Source organism: Hippopotamus amphibius, chromosome 1, assembly GCF_030028045.1.
Source record: "Hippopotamus amphibius kiboko isolate mHipAmp2 chromosome 1, mHipAmp2.hap2, whole genome shotgun sequence".
Taxonomy (NCBI): Eukaryota; Metazoa; Chordata; class Mammalia; order Artiodactyla; family Hippopotamidae; genus Hippopotamus; species Hippopotamus amphibius.
In genome coordinates this window covers 46,066,388-46,082,155 of record NC_080186.1, presented here as the reverse complement: position 1 = coordinate 46,082,155, position 15,768 = coordinate 46,066,388, and the positions used below count along the sequence as shown (strand labels likewise).

At 39.2% G+C, this 15,768-nt stretch overlaps 1 protein-coding gene across 5 annotated transcripts in view; it reads left to right on the top strand.

Annotated features, from left to right (window-relative positions):
- The window catches only part of USP24 (ubiquitin specific peptidase 24), a 139,858-nt gene that overhangs the window by 107,636 nt on the left and 16,454 nt on the right, over positions 1-15,768 (top strand). For all 5 annotated transcript variants that reach the window (XR_009049695.1, XR_009049696.1, XM_057712031.1 and 2 more), the window contains exons 43-56: positions 894-1,013; positions 1,644-1,769; positions 2,419-2,517; positions 3,415-3,497; positions 3,859-4,000; positions 4,224-4,343; positions 4,770-4,990; positions 5,512-5,636; positions 6,666-6,807; positions 7,300-7,450; positions 8,392-8,487; positions 9,161-9,264; positions 9,873-9,986; positions 14,003-14,099. Coding sequence is in view for 3 of the 5 variants with exons in the window: in XM_057712031.1 (XP_057568014.1) it covers positions 894-1,013; positions 1,644-1,769; positions 2,419-2,517; positions 3,415-3,497; positions 3,859-4,000; positions 4,224-4,343; positions 4,770-4,990; positions 5,512-5,636; positions 6,666-6,807; positions 7,300-7,450; positions 8,392-8,487; positions 9,161-9,264; positions 9,873-9,986; positions 14,003-14,099 (1,740 nt within the window). In the remaining 2 variants the exon portion in view is untranslated. The remainder of the gene's footprint in view (positions 1-893; positions 1,014-1,643; positions 1,770-2,418; positions 2,518-3,414; positions 3,498-3,858; positions 4,001-4,223; positions 4,344-4,769; positions 4,991-5,511; positions 5,637-6,665; positions 6,808-7,299; positions 7,451-8,391; positions 8,488-9,160; positions 9,265-9,872; positions 9,987-14,002; positions 14,100-15,768) is intronic.

The window sequence follows — 15,768 nt, the reverse complement described above, 5'->3', positions numbered from 1 at the left end:
AGGGTTTTGTCATTGGTTAGTTATTACCTGAGTGCAGGTACTTGATATATGAAGATAACTTGATTCTGGTCATAGCATTGGCACCAAGATCCTGCTGTAGTAGCATTTCAGAGTGTGTCATTACAATATCCCTTTTTACTTGGAGAAGTGCCATGTTGAACTTTATCCAAGATGCCTTTTCTAGATGATTTCTATCTAGAAAAACGTTGTACTAGAATCTACATTATTACAAATCATCCTTAAGTAAAATGCGAGGATAGTTACATTTTTATTTAATTTCATGCTTATTAGAAGAAGTTCAATAGAAGAATGTTACCTTCTCAGAAAGGAAGGGAAGGAGTAGGAGCTTTCCTTGAACACACAGACAGGTTAGGATTCCTCATAGTAAACACTTCATAGAACCCTTCCTACTTTTCAGAGTACTATCTCAGTTTGTAAATATGTATCAGTATTTTTACTTAATTAATGTCTACCCTGCTATGGTATAAGCTCCTTGAGATCAAGGACAAATACATTTCTGCTCTCTCATAGCCCTGGCACAGTGCCTGGCACATAGTAGGCACTGTGTGCCGTGTAAGAAATATTTCTTGAGTGATAATTGACTGAATGTAAGACTACATAGTGGATGTACAAATACACACTTCCAATATGCAGGGTACTTTAGAAACTAAAAGGAAACATTGAGATAGTAGTTTTAGGATCAGGTTGTATCTGCAGAGGTACCTCGTGAACATAGGTTTGCTCACTACCACAACTCACTACCATAACTCGTAACACACCAGGTGGATAAATCTGTATCTCCCTTTTCCTCTCAGACATCTCATAAAGCTGTGAGGAAATGTGCAGGTCGCAGAGAGACTAATTCCCTCTCTATTTCTACTCCTCTTTCCTAGTACCTTCCCCCAGTGGATAGCAGGTCCAGCTCAGGGTTTGTGGGGCTGAGGAATGGCGGCGCTACGTGTTACATGAACGCAGTCTTCCAGCAGCTGTATATGCAGCCTGGTCTCCCGGAGGTGATTTCCTTCCTCTTTCCTGTTTAGTGTCATAAATGATGTATGTGTACATTGCCTGAGAACTGTTCCATATCCACATATTGCATTTTAGGGTTTATTAAAACTAGACATAATTAGAGACTCTCTAATAGCTTCTGAAATCTGTATATACGACATTGTTCATAGTCACATGTGTTTATAAATCTGCTGAGGTAATATGCTGCCTGTTTGACAGATGGATTTGACGTAATGTGATTTTTGAACTCCTAAATTATTCTCAAGCTCTATTCCATGAAGCTACTAACACTTTTGGTATTTTAGAAATATTTAGACTCTGTAATAATTAGCACTCTGTAATAATCTACTACTAGCTTGTGGCACAGCAGTAAATAGTCTTGAGAATATTCTGTGTGTCATCACGTCACACTTATTTCTTATAGAGATCCAGGGATTACTGGTTCCAGTTTTTCATAATCAAACAGAAGCTCAAAGAGATAATTTGTTTATGATTACACCAGCTAGGAGGTGTTGACGCCACATCCAGACATACATAATTCTGAAAGAGCAGTATGGGTACTCACACATACAGAAGTCGAGGTTTTCTGAAAGCTGTTGAATATTTCTAACTTAATACAGTTCATTTCTTTTTAGTCATTACTTTCAGTGGATGATGACACGGACAATCCAGACGATAGTGTATTCTACCAAGTGCAGTCTCTCTTTGGGCATTTGATGGAAAGCAAGCTGCAGTACTATGTACCCGAGAATTTCTGGAAGGTATTTTACCCAGTAACTCTTTAGATTGAAAGATGTTAGGTATTTGGAGTGTGGCTGCATTCTTTCTCTAGTGATAACTGTCTGTTGTTTATTAACTCTAGACTAATCCCGTTGCCAAGAACCTATAAAAGAAATGTTTATACCATTCTTCTTGGCATTGGTGCTTGATTCAAGTGATGAGAATGTTGAGAATAGTCGTTTATAATTTCTAGGGATTTGCTAATCTTAATTGTTTTGACTGTTTCCCTTTATTCTTATTTAGCCATTTGAAATATTTGTTCAGATTTTTCTTCTGAACCTATATCAATTTCCCTAATGCCTCTAAGTTGAGAACATTGTTTTAAAACATTCCTTTACTATGTTTTACCTTATATTTCCCCCTATGGGTTGGTTAGTTTTCTAAGAGAAACTCTCTATTTCCTGACCTTAGACCTCACCCTGTATGGTTTTATAGACTTATTATTATAAAGGGACTGAGGAAAAACATAGATGGCTGAAGGCAAGCTAATCTCACGTCAGTAAAAACTTTTAAATCCTAATAGTGAACTTGGTTTTTAGAAGCACTTAAGGACTCTTTCACATTCCTTTTCTACCATATTCAGAAATTGCTGCTTTTCCTTTAGCAACGTATTTAATTCTTGTTACATAGATTTTCAAAATGTGGAACAAAGAACTTTATGTGAGAGAACAGCAGGATGCGTATGAATTCTTCACCAGTCTCATCGATCAGATGGATGAATATCTCAAGGTAGAAAAAGTTTCGTTTTCCCTCTAACCTTCCTCAAACTCCATAGCATGAGAACAGTGGTTTAGGATTTGGAATTACTGTGAAGCTGACAAATCAGAAAGTGATCATCTTTGATACCACAACTGCATTTCATTTCTTCTGGGTTTAAATATGAAAACATACACAGAATGCTAAGATTATAAATTTATTTTCTTCTTAATTCATCTGACACTTGGTAAAGTAGGTAACTCTTAACCTGTACCCCATAACCATTTTTAGCTACACACTCTGTGTCTGCATTGAAGTAATCTGGCCTCAGAGGAGTGCTGCCGTCACCAGTGAACGGATGGCCCTGCGCAGAGCCATCTTGCTTTGTCAAAGGGAACAAACGAACCAGATTCAAAAGTTGTTTGTGGTTATGTGACCCAAAGCTTTCTACCACTACCCAGTAAAACATGTCACAAACTTCCTAAATGGTATCACCTTCTAAAACAGACAGCCTCCTGTCACTGCCAGCATTTGCCTCTCCTCTCATCAGTAGGCACAAGTTATCCATTTCTTTGTTTAAAATAACTTACAAATTTATAGTGTTCTTTCCACAAGAAAAAAGAAAAGACCGTGGAGAGTTACTCCTAGCTTGGTAATTGTGGCAAGGGGAGAAGGATACAGGATCATCATGGAGAACGCCGTGCTTGTGGCTCTCCTCTCCCTTTTCTGATTATTTGCATTACTCTGGCAGCAGGTCTAATGGGTTATCATTCTTTGATTAGTTCCCAGCTTAAACTACCAGGCTGACTCATTTTATTTTGTTGGTTAAATTAAAATCTGTGCTCTAGCTCAGGTCTAAGTAAAATTCTGTATAAACAACCTAAAAGTTCTAGAGGCATCAACTAGAATTTTAACTTTTTATTTCAACAGAAAATGGGGAGAGACCAGATTTTTAAGAATACTTTTCAGGGCATCTATTCTGATCAGAAGATCTGTAAAGACTGTCCTCACAGGTTAGTGACGATAACACTGACATCAAAAAATAATCACCATCATTTTTAAATGATTCTTCTAGTATGTTGTAAATTTTTTATTCGTTGAGAGGTTTGCAGATATATCTCCTACTGGATCTGTGAATGTTTATCTTTGGTTTCCATTTCTAAAATTTCTTTGTTGAAATTCATAATTTTAAGCAATTCTAAGTGCTCAAAAATTGGCATTTTTATTTAGTATACTTTTAGAAGGATGAGGGAAGGTATGTGTTAATTACACTGATTAGGAATGTGGTTCTGTGTTCAATCTCAAGTATTGTGGTAATTTCAAGGTTTTTAAATTCCATTGTTGATCATGGTTTTCCTATTATTTCCTAATCAGATACGAACGTGAGGAAGCTTTCATGGCTCTCAATCTAGGCGTTACTTCCTGTCAGAGTTTGGAAATTTCTTTGGACCAGTTTGTTAGAGGAGAAGTTCTAGAGGGAAGTAATGCATATTACTGTGAAAAGTGTAAAGAAAAGGTATTACATTTGCCCTTTTTAGAAAACAAGATTAATTTGTTATTCATGTACTTTATGTTTTATGTAAGATCAGTATTAAGCTCCTGTTTTTACTTCCATTAGATGATGTCATGACTTGTGTTCACACGGATGGGAAAGCCCTATTGAAATCTATGACCTTCATCTTAATTACTTTCACGTTCTGTTGTCTCCATGGAGATAATTGGGTTTTGCTTCTCTTTAGAGAACAACAGTGAAAAGGACCTGTATTAAGTCGTTACCTAGTGTCTTGGTCATTCACCTGATGAGATTTGGATTTGACTGGGAGAGTGGACGCTCCATTAAATATGACGAACAGATAAGGGTGACTTATTTCTTTTTCCTGGTTTTTTAATAACCATAACTACTGTACTCCCTTTATTGTTTCCTTTTTATATTTTCAAATTTCATCTAAAATGTGAAAGGCTGTAGTCTCAGCCTTCTGAGAAGTACACAGTCCCTTGTCTTACACTAGTTGCAGCTAGTGGTACAGGCAGATCTCTAGACAGTAACCCTCATTTCTAGAAGGCATCCTAGTGACAGCTGTGAAGTGAAATCCTTTTCTTAATGCTCAAACAAGAGACTGCTTTTATCTTCCTAGACTTGTGAGCCATCCTGAGATTGTGGACTTGAATTGGAGGGTAGTCCTAGCTTACATTCGGAAAACACATCCTTCTTTGTACACACTTAATTGGGTGTGGCCCTATATGTTGCTAACCAAAATTGACGTGCTGTTTTTGCTTTTAAATAGTTTCCCTGGATGCTAAACATGGAGCCTTACACAGTTTCAGGAATGGCTCGCCAAGATTCATCTTCGGAAGTTGGTGAAAACGGGCGAAGTATGGATCAGGGAGGTGGAGGATCTCCACGAAAAAAAGTTGCCCTCACAGAAAACTACGAACTTGTCGGTGTCATTGTACATAGTGGGCAGGCACATGCAGGCCACTACTATTCCTTCATCAAGGACAGGCGGTAAGGGGTTCTTGTACTGTTCCCTGCACCCTTCCAGTAGTCTCTCCATTCTGCCCTGCCGTGCCTCTCCTCCACCCCCCCACCTCCTCCGCTCCCCACCTCCTGTCTCTCTCCTCCGCTCCCAATCCCCCACCCTCCTGTGCTCCCTTCCCCACCTCCCCGTGTCCCTCCTCTGCTCTCCCCTCCCTGTGTCCCTCTTCTGCTCCCACCCCCCCCCCCGTGTCCCTCCTCCGCTCCCCCTGCCCTACTTTGTCATCCATGCTTATCATTGTGGTACAAAGAAGCTTTCACATTGCTCTTTGATCTTATTTCATATTGGATTTTTAAAGCTTGTTGCAACTGTTTTATCCCTTCAATTTGAAAAGTAGTTTAAGAAACTGAAGTAACTGTTGCTATATTTTTCTTAGGTGTTTTCAAATGGTAATTACCTGCTATATTTGTAGACAATGCATAGAGATAAATGTTGGGGTGGGGATGTTTGGTTTTTCACCTCATAATGGTTTATCAAATCTGTGCTCTAGGGGATGTGGAAAAGGAAAGTGGTATAAATTTAACGACACAGTTATAGAAGAATTTGACCTAAATGATGAGACCCTGGAGTATGAATGCTTTGGAGGAGAATATCGACCAAAAGTTTATGATCAAAGTAAGTATTTACAAATGTGTATTTTCCATTAGTTTTATTTTCTTAATTTATAGTTTTGTATCAAATTGGAGGAAGTATTTTTTATATAAAAATAGAACAGGTTTTATTTTTTTTACATACTACTGCTTTAGCCGTATGGATCCATGAACTCTTTGATAGCCAGAGTGAAAAGGTTTGAGCTGCTTACGAAGTATTTTTAGTATAATTCCTTACAACCTGGGGTGGGAGGTAAGTTAAGTGGAAGAAATGAATATTAAAGAACAACTTGAAAGAATTTCAACATTAAAAGTAGTTTCAGAATAAGTAGTTGTCCATTAAAATTTTCAGATTTCCTTTTCACTTATGTAGGGGTATGATTAATAGAGAAGGCATTTCTAGCAGCTGTGTTTTTAAAACCATGTTTGTTAGGCAGCGTGGCAAAGGAATCTTTCCACAACCCCCACCCCCAGAAGGAAAAAATACAAGGAAAGGTGCATCACAGAATCCCATCAGAATTTGCTATTTGAAGAAAAAATATTTTGCAGAGACCTTGCCATTTTTGAAACCTGATTTTGAAATATTCGAGGGGCATTTACACTCTTCCACCTGTATGAGAGCCACGATACTAGATTTTGATACCAGACCATGGTTGTCATGCATCTAATGGTAGTAACCTTTATTAGCTGAACATCGTGTTGCCAAAACTTATCTGGATTTGGCTGTTCTATGCAGAAATGGTTAAGTGAGGCCAATTATAATCCCATCCTATGCCACAGAACTTATTTTTAAATGTTACTTCTATTATCATGTTTTTATAAATGTTATTTTTAAATGTTACAACTCCCTTATCCCCACCCCTCTGGATCACCTTCAGAATGATTTTAAGCAGTGCTCTAAAAAGACACACACTTTACTTACACTTTCCATTTAACAAATTTAGTGAGTAATTACTTGCTGGACTTGTGGGTCCTTTGTTTTAGATTGTCAAGACAAAAAACACACACAAACTTTTACTTACAAAGATTTTTTTCCTGTTATCTTGTCGTGAAGCGAACCCATATACTGACGTGCGCAGGAGATACTGGAACGCCTACATGCTCTTCTACCAGAGGGTGTCTGATCAGAGCTCCCCGGTGTTACCAAAGAAAAGTCGAGTCAGCGTGGTGCGGCAGGAAGCCGAGGATCTCTCTCTGTGAGTTTCTCCTCTGTGCAGTTTGCTGTGTGAGCTCAGTAGGTGATATTGTGATCTTCTGAGGATGCTGTTTGGGATTTAAGGGTAATTAGCTAAGCTAGAGAGAAATCCTAAAAAGAAAATCAGTAAATCCTTCTACCCCTTTTCTTTCTTCTTACTGCTGCCTCGTCATTATTTCCTTGGCAAGAAGTTATTTTGTATTTAGAAACATGCATAGAAATTATTTCATTCTAGAATTGAGATTTTTTAAAAATCTCATTTATTGAGTACACTTTATGTCCAGAGCATAGTACTATGCCAGCACTGTCTGAAAGGTTTTATTTAAAGGTCCTGTTTTCTGTGGATTCGCATTTTAGTACATTGGATCAGGAAAGCATACAGTTTATTTTTGAGTCTAGTACCCTGCTTATGTAGGTTTATCTGGTTATAGTAAACTACTAAAACAGTAGCCATTTTATTCTAGACAAGCACTTTTCTGATTCTGTCTCTTAGGTCAGCACCATCTTCACCAGAAATTTCGCCTCAGTCATCTCCTCGGCCCCATAGGCCTAACAATGACCGACTCTCTATTCTAACCAAGCTGGTTAAAAAGGGCGAGAAGAAAGGACTATTTGTGGAGAAAATGCCTGTTCGAATATACCAGGTAAGAACTGAATAAAAAGTTCTAAGGGAGAAAATCCAGGTAAATGTCAAAATCTGTTCTGTGGGCCCAGAACTACTCCTGCCAACCCTTCTTGTGGACGCAGTTGCAACTCTAGTGGTACATCTCCTGACCCACCTTGTCACAGAGGTGGCTGCAGACTCGGGATCAGCCAGGGCTGTCCCAGGCCTGCTGTGTGACTGTGGGATGCCCCACGTAAACAAGGGGGCGGGAGTGGGCAGTGCAGAAACACGCTGCTGAAATTAACGTAGTGAATCTGAAGAGAAAAATAAGTTAAGGTTCGTAACCTTTGGGTAAAACTAATATAACAATGATGACCGTTAGGTATTGAATACCTACTGTGTGCTACCTGCTTAAACAAATCCCTAATTCTTAAAACACTCGTGGAGTAGCAGGTTTTATTGCCATTTTTCAAATGTAAAGGAGAAAAGGCTCAGAAAGGAGAAATGACCTGCCAGTGTCACAGAGCCAAGATTTAAATTCATACTGTCCAACTGTCCAGTCCAGACTTTATTCACTAAGTAATCAAAAGCTAAGTAGCCAAAATCAAACAATTTAAAAAAAACATGGAGTCTCTGAGATAGAGAATTAAATATCTGAGACACAGAGGGCATGGAGCCGGTTGTGTTTGGGAAACCTGTAATTGTCCCTTTCCACCCAGAGTGACAGGTTAGAATTCACTTGTCCTTCCCATGGTGGTTTTCCTGAAATTCCCAGAAGAATTTGGTTTAATGAATAATACTGCACCTTTTTACAACTTCTTATCTTTGAACGGAGGTTTTTCCTCTCTCCTTTTTAAAAATTTCAAAGCTTGACAGAAGTGTTTTTATGAACCCATTTTGCCTACCATATCACTGAAAATGTCTTCTATATCTTGAGTAATTTACTGTTTCTTAAAAATAATTACCAATTTTCTTTTGTAGATGGTGAGAGATGAAAACCTCAAGTTTATGAAGAATAGAGATGTGTACAGTAGTGATTATTTCAGTTTTGTTTTGTCTTTAGCATCACTGAATGCTGTAAGTACTAGTTGGATTGTTACTAAAGAAATTAGAAAGGATCATAGTTAAATATCTTTCCACTAAAGGATTCAGTGACTCACCCTCACTCTCACTTGTTAGCATTTATACTGAATGCCAAAAGAATATGTTACTTACTGGGTGATATTAAAATACAGGCAGTATTCAGAATGTATAATACAGATTGTGAATGAGTGTGGGTTTCCACTTACTGGCTTTTTTAAGTCCTCTTATTATATTTTATAAAGAATTTATTTAGGAGTAGCTATAGGTGATGTAAATGAATATTGGGGCTCTACGGAGATTAATTATTTCTGATTTGTAATCAGATGTTACCAGACTCAAGATTGACTTCTAAGTGCTTCTTTTTCTTGAGTACCATGATCACAGTTTGCCAGTAAGGGGAAGTCTTTCTTAGTCTGTTGGTAGATTATTTAACATCCTGTGGTCTAAAGGCTCTATTTTGAGAAGGCTTGATAAAAGAAATGAAGAAGATCTCTTTTCCTACTCTTTTTAAAATTTGACTGCAACATTTTCTATAATGAACTGGCTGCATTTTTCTTACTAGTATTTAACTTTATTATCTATTTCATTATTCAGTTCATAAAAATGCATAATAATCTTTAAAACTTTTGTGAAAAGTAGCCTTTCTTTTTTTCTCCCTCTCTTATAGACTAAATTAAAGCATCCATATTATCCTTGCATGGCAAAGGTGAGCTTACAGCTCGCCATTCAGTTCCTTTTTCAAACTTATCTACGGACGAAGAAAAAGCTCAGGTAAGAGGTGATACATTTTGATAGTCTGTTGTGACAAAAGGCATTACTTAAATTAAATTTGAAGGACTTCCCTGGCGGTCCAGTGGTTAAGACTTCGCCTTCTAGTGCCCAGGGTACAGATTCGATCCCTAGTCGGGGAGCTAAGATCCCACATGCCTCGCGGCCAAAAAACCAAAATGTAAAACAGAAGCAATATTGTAACAAATTCAATAAAGACTCTAAAAATTGTTGACATCAAAAAAAAAAAATTCAAACATTAAAAATTCAAAACATTGTTTTAGGTAGTTGAAGGCAGCTACCTAATACACTCAGATGATTAAGACATGGGTTTCTATTTTTAAGGAATTTCTAATCCAATAGGAAAGATGGACAAAACAAAACTGTGACGTAAGTCATAAATGCTATACATCTTTAGAAGCTGGGAAAAGTCATATCCAGATAAGGGGACTGAACTAAGGGTCTGTGTTAGTCCCACAGTCATTGAGTGTATAAGTTATCCTCCACCCCACCCCACCCCCCAAATTTAAAAATTAAAAAAAAAAAAAAAAATGAGCAACACTCATGGAATTATTTGCCGGACTAACATCGCTGTCTCTGCTTTTTTAAAGGGTTGACACTGAAGAATGGATCGCCACTATTGAAGCATTACTTTCAAAAAGTTTTGATGCTTGTCAGTGGCTAGTGGAATATTTTATTAGTTCTGAAGGACGAGAATTGATAAAGTAAGTGTCAGTCAGTGTCTTTTAATTAAAAGAAATGTGTGTCTCTTCCAGTGATTTAGAGCTGAGGTTTCTCATAATTCTTTTTATTTCAACTTGAAATTATTTTTCTGGTCGGAATCAATTTTAAGCAGATGGCCAGGTGTTCACAGGCAAGTGTCCTGAACCCCTGCTGTTGCTCAGGGGATTCCTGAGTCTCTTCCCTCAGGGGCTCACAGTCTGGTGGCAGGTGAAGACCAGCAGTCCCAGGTTGCTGTACAGTAATACCACAATATTGCTAATGTGTTTGGATCTTGACTAAAGTAAATTTTTCCAAAAATCTTTTGATAGTATGATAGTATGATAAATATTCTATGATGGTGTATTTACCTATGTATCTGTAATAAAAAAGTAATTTGATTTTTCAAGGTGATCCAGTCACTGTGAATGTTTACACCTTGCTCCTTGTTCTCTTATCCTCGGAGAGTTCAGCACTCATGTGGGGGACCCAGCGAGCACCTTGAACTCAGTGGCCAGGCTGCTTTATCCCCAGTGCCCCTTCCCTCCCTCTGCAGCACCTGTGGCCCACGCCCCTCAGACCTGCCGTGTGCTCACCCACTCCCAGCCAGCGGCCTTGCCTCAGGCTGCGCTGCCAGCACAGCTGGAACAGATGAGCAGCCCCTCGCCCCGTCACAGGCTGCACACCAACCCGTGTGTTCCCCTCGTCTCCTTTCCTCCTGAGATGATGCAGGAAGTGTCCTCTCTCCTCTCAAAATGAACCTCTCTACATGAGCAAAGCTTCTCAAGGAATTTGGCATCTTTACCTTCCCGAATCTTCTCCCGGGTCACTTCTGTCAGCATACAAATATGCTCTGGTATCTCAACGTAAAGCAGACGACAGGGAATTCAGAAATGCAGGTCCGTTCCCACAGGGAGATAGTCATCCGGTGGCAGGTTAAGGTCTAATGGAAACTCTTAGTCCCGTGTCCCCTTCATCTCGAGGTCTGAGCTTCAGACATTCATTTATTGGCCTGCTTGGTATCTCCTCCTTGCCCTCTTCCAGTGTACCTCATACGGCAACAAAAGTGTTCTTTTAAAATAAATTAGATTATGTTACTTCTCTGCTTAAAAATTCTTCAGTGGATTCTCATCGCACTTATAATAACATCCAAAATCTTTACCATAGTGTAATACAGAGGCCTCACTTGAGTGTGGGCTTTGCCTGTTTCACTTTCTGCCTGGCTTGTCACTCACCAGAGTGCTGATTCCTTGAACATGTGAAGCTTTTTGTCCTGCCTAAAGACCTTTTCACCCGTTATTCCCTCTGCCTATAATAGTCTCCCCTCCACTCTTTGCATAGTAAGCACCTTCTCATCCATCAGATGTCAGAGAGTCTGTTTACTCCGAATTTAAAGTAGGTCTGCCCTATTAGGTTGCTCTTTTGTGTTGCCTGTCTCCTCCACTAAACTTCAGCTTCTTGACGGGCAGAAGCTACCTCTGTTTGGTTCCCTACTGTACGTAAAAACCCGGCAAACATTAAGTGCTCAAGTATTTGTGCATGGATACATGCATACAGCTCATAAAGAGAGAACAATTAAACATTTATTTGAAGTGTTCTCGCCTGTCCCTTTAGAGTTTGCATTAAAAATAAACGTTCACCCATTTTTCCAGCTTATTTCCAAAATATCTTCCCATTAGGACTCCAGAGTATTGTGTCAAGCAGTAGAACGTCATAAAATCATCACCCATTTGAAAGGAACATGGCTATTTAGTTCACCTTATATCCAAGCAGGCTTGCTCTTAAATATCTCCAGGGGAACTCAGTAACTTCCTTTGGTAGTATGATTTGGCTTCTTAGAATTCCTAATGTTAAAGAGTCTCAGTGAATTACCTAATCTAAATTTTCCTGGTAGAGTTTGTTATATTTTGTCTCTTTCTTTATAAAGCCCAATTCCTCATCATTATCAGTTGCTCTGATTTCATTATTTGAAGGATTAATATTCTTTCTCTAATTACTTATTTCTTTAGAACTTTTAAGATAACTTAGGTTGTCAATGTTACAACTAAAAAATAAACATACACTGTACTAATACTTTAGTAACTGTAAATGTGAAGAAGCTGTTGTCTCTCAGATTAGCCCCTCTGTAGTCCTTTTGGGGGGCAGTTTTTATATGTAATTATAATTGTAAAAAATTAAAGTAGTAGCAAATATTGCTTGCAAATTGATCTAAAGAAATTAAAACTACTAACATCAGGGGTGCTTTACATCTTTAAAACATTTTTTTTATTGTGGAAATTTTTAAACATACAAAGTAGACAGAATAATGAACCCTCTCCTATATCCACCTCCAGCTCAAGTTGTCAGCATTTGGCCAATCTTGTTTACTTATCCCAATTCCCACACACATTCACACACATGCTTTTCTTTTATCCTCTGAAATATTTTAAAGTAAATTTCAGACATTGTATAATTTCACTATAAATTTCTCAGCATGTATCTCTCACAGGTAAGTTTAAAAGAAAAAAAGAGTAAACACTTTACCATCATCACTCTAAACAAAAATGATAATAATTCTTTCATATCATCCGATACCCAGTCCATGTTCAGATTTCCCCATATGTCTCAAAAGCATTCTTTCACCATTGAATTTGTACAAATCAGGACCCAAACAAGCTCCATTTGGTCTCCATTTGGTTTGTATGTTTCTTAAGGTTCTTTTAATCTATAATTGTTCCATTTCCCCACCACCTTTTTTGTCATGCCATTTATTTGGTGTGAGACAGGTCATGTGTCCTGTGGAACTGCCCATATTCTAGGTCGTTTGCATTCTCAAGGTGCTTCCTAATGTCTGTGATAGGAAATGTGGAGCACCCCCTATATAGATATTTTTTCCAAAAGAATCCTGCCTGAACCTGATCAGACATCCAGAGCTACATATTAGAGGAGTACTTGTTATCCTTTAAACGTTCCTGGAGTTGCCACTTAGAATCTTAGTGGCTGTTGAACAGAGCCTTTGTGTCCGGGTCACATTGGGTAGCTGATGCTTAGCACTGACAGTTACATGGAATGAGCAGAAGTTGAAGTGGCCTCGGAAAGCTCTGCTCTCATTTTCCTGTGGGGAGAAGAAGAAGCACTTTCATTGCTGTGACCTGAAAGAATGCCTCAGGACAGTTTTGACTTGGGTCATCAAAATTATATTTAAATCTTGCTCATGAAACAATGAGAATTTTCTGTTAAGAAATATTAGAAATGATAGATAAATTTTCACTGTGCCGCTTATAATATGGGTTGTCATGTCAGAGTGAATGTGTGAAGCAGAGAAAGAAAGGCACCACACCACCCCCCTCCCCCCAATGACCCTGCCCTCTGCCCCATCCGCCACCCTGGCTGTGTGAAGGGTTAGGTTAGGTCCTGCGCTTGCAGCGTGCAGTGTAGTATCTGAGTGTGACACTGAAAGTGCCACATGTGACAAGTGTGCCTGGTAAACCTAACTGCTGTCATCATCATTATAGAAGAAGAAGGAAGGAAGGAAGCAGGACTTTCTCAGCCTCACATGCTTCCAGGAGGACTGAGTAATAAGTAAGGGTTGGGAGGGGAGAGGAGAGGAAAGTGAAAGGATGGAAATGCAGGTGCACAGGGGGATTAGGAGGTGCTATGTTGACTCAGAACTTTTAACTAGTGTCTTATTCTGAGACATTGACGGGGTGCCCGGGAGAACTATTCCTGAGTGAACAGAACTTATAAAATTTTAGGTTCTTTGCTTTTGTGTATCTTGAAGTCTAAATTGTACATTTATACACTCAGGGGAAGAAAGAAAGAAGAAACAGAAGAAAATCTGCTTTCCGTGTTCAAGGGTCTTGTTTTCCTTTTTCTCCTCCTTCTTCCCTCACGAGGGCCCATTTATGCTGACGCTCTCAGGAGACTTGAACTGAAATCTTGGAGTAATTTGTTTTCTTAGATAGTAGTTGGGACCGTGTTGGAAAGGTTGGGTTATAGAACTCTGTCTTGCTTTTTTACATCATGTTTCTCTTTATCTTAGGATTTTCTTGTTGGAGTGCAATGTGAGAGAAGTACGTGTTGCTGTGGCCACCATCCTGGAGAAAACCCTAGACAGTGCCTTGTTTTATCAGGATAAGGTCAGTCTCGTTTTCTGAATGTTATTTACACATTCCGTTTTTACCACATGTTTTAAATTGCACATGATAAGAAAGCCTAGGATTAGAGTCTGGTAATTTTCCACATAAAATGCGCATTCTGTGAACTGACTTCCTAACAGTGCCAGGCTAGAAGGCATTCTCTCCTCTCCTCCTCAGATCCCAGGTGACAGGGCAGCCTAGGAATTTGGATCTGCTTTGGTCTGCATCAGAATTTTCTCTCTGGAACACTTCCTTCTCAGAGTCTTCTCTCGAGAGTTTGTGTTCGGCCTCTCTGCATTAAGACCAACCTGAGTCTAGAGTCTAGTCTAGACCGACCCAGGAGTCTTGAGCCACCCCTGGCTTTGTTTCTTTCCTCCTAAGCTATTTTCATGATCTGAACCTTCATTTGGCAGCTGGATGAAATAGCACTGTCCATCCAGGGGCACTGGCCACAATAGTTCCTTCTTTACTCTCCGTTATTCCCTAACCCTTGTTCCTGTGCTTCTAAATTTCTTCTTCTTCCTAACCGTGTTTTCTGTAACGTATTTTCTTCTGGTTCACAATTCCACACGTGCTAAAACAAACCACGGTATTTATTACCATCCTCAGCCCCCCCAGATTTTAAGTCTTAGGGACATAAATGACATGAGTCTGATTATTCAATCTGTTAGTAAGTCCTAGCAAATACAACAGTTACTACCCAAGTTTGCTGTTTCAAACAGCTGACACTACATGGAAAACTTTGAAAAATGTTGTTTTCAGAACGAATTGGCTCCTTATAAACGTTGTAGAGGCAGTGTCTCAATGAACTTAATGCAAATTCTAGGAATTGCTACTTCAGATTCAGATGTTGGCTTTACTGTTCAACCCTGAGCAAGTCCTTTAAGGAGGCCTTTGATCCACACCCAGTGCCTGGCGCCCAAGCACTTAGTTCGTTCAGTAGTCCTCAGCTGAGGCACATCATCAGACCAGACACGCTCAAGAGCTCTGCTCAGTCCAGGATGGAGAAGGAGGTCAAACATGCTCTTCAGGGAGGACCTAGAAGAAGACTGTCTCTCTCGGTTCCAGGAATCCTAAGGAAGTTGGGGTTTACTCTAAGGCAGTGGCTTTCATCAGCTTAAACAGCAGAACCATTTTTCGCAAAACCTTACTTGGTTGCAGAATATTTAAAAATAGGTCATTGGGAGCTGCCTAGGACCATTTGGATATCAGTGCTCTGAAGTACCCCTATGGAGGTTTTCTAAGATATTTAACATAAGGACCTTCTCACTTTCCTCCTTCCTCCCACGTACCAACCCAGACAAAAGATAAAGGCAGAATTAGTGTAGTCTCCCTACAGATGCGGTCAGGCCATAGTACATCACCCCACCAACCTCTAAAGGCTGAACTAAGAGAGGAGAAAGGAAAGAGAGTGGTGGAGGATGTAAACCATTTGCCTCAGTAAATTCTACTCGATATCAAGCTGATATATTTTATGTCAGTTTTTCCCCCATAATGGAAATGGTACCTCTTGCCACCCACTTTACATTGTAAAGTACTTTGAAATGAAGTGCTACATAAATGGTAGATTTTACTGTATTTGCAATGAGTGTGACAGGATGGATGGGAATATTTCAAGTCTGTGAGAACCATCTCCAGAGGAAATGAACTGATAAGAGTAGTAACCCTG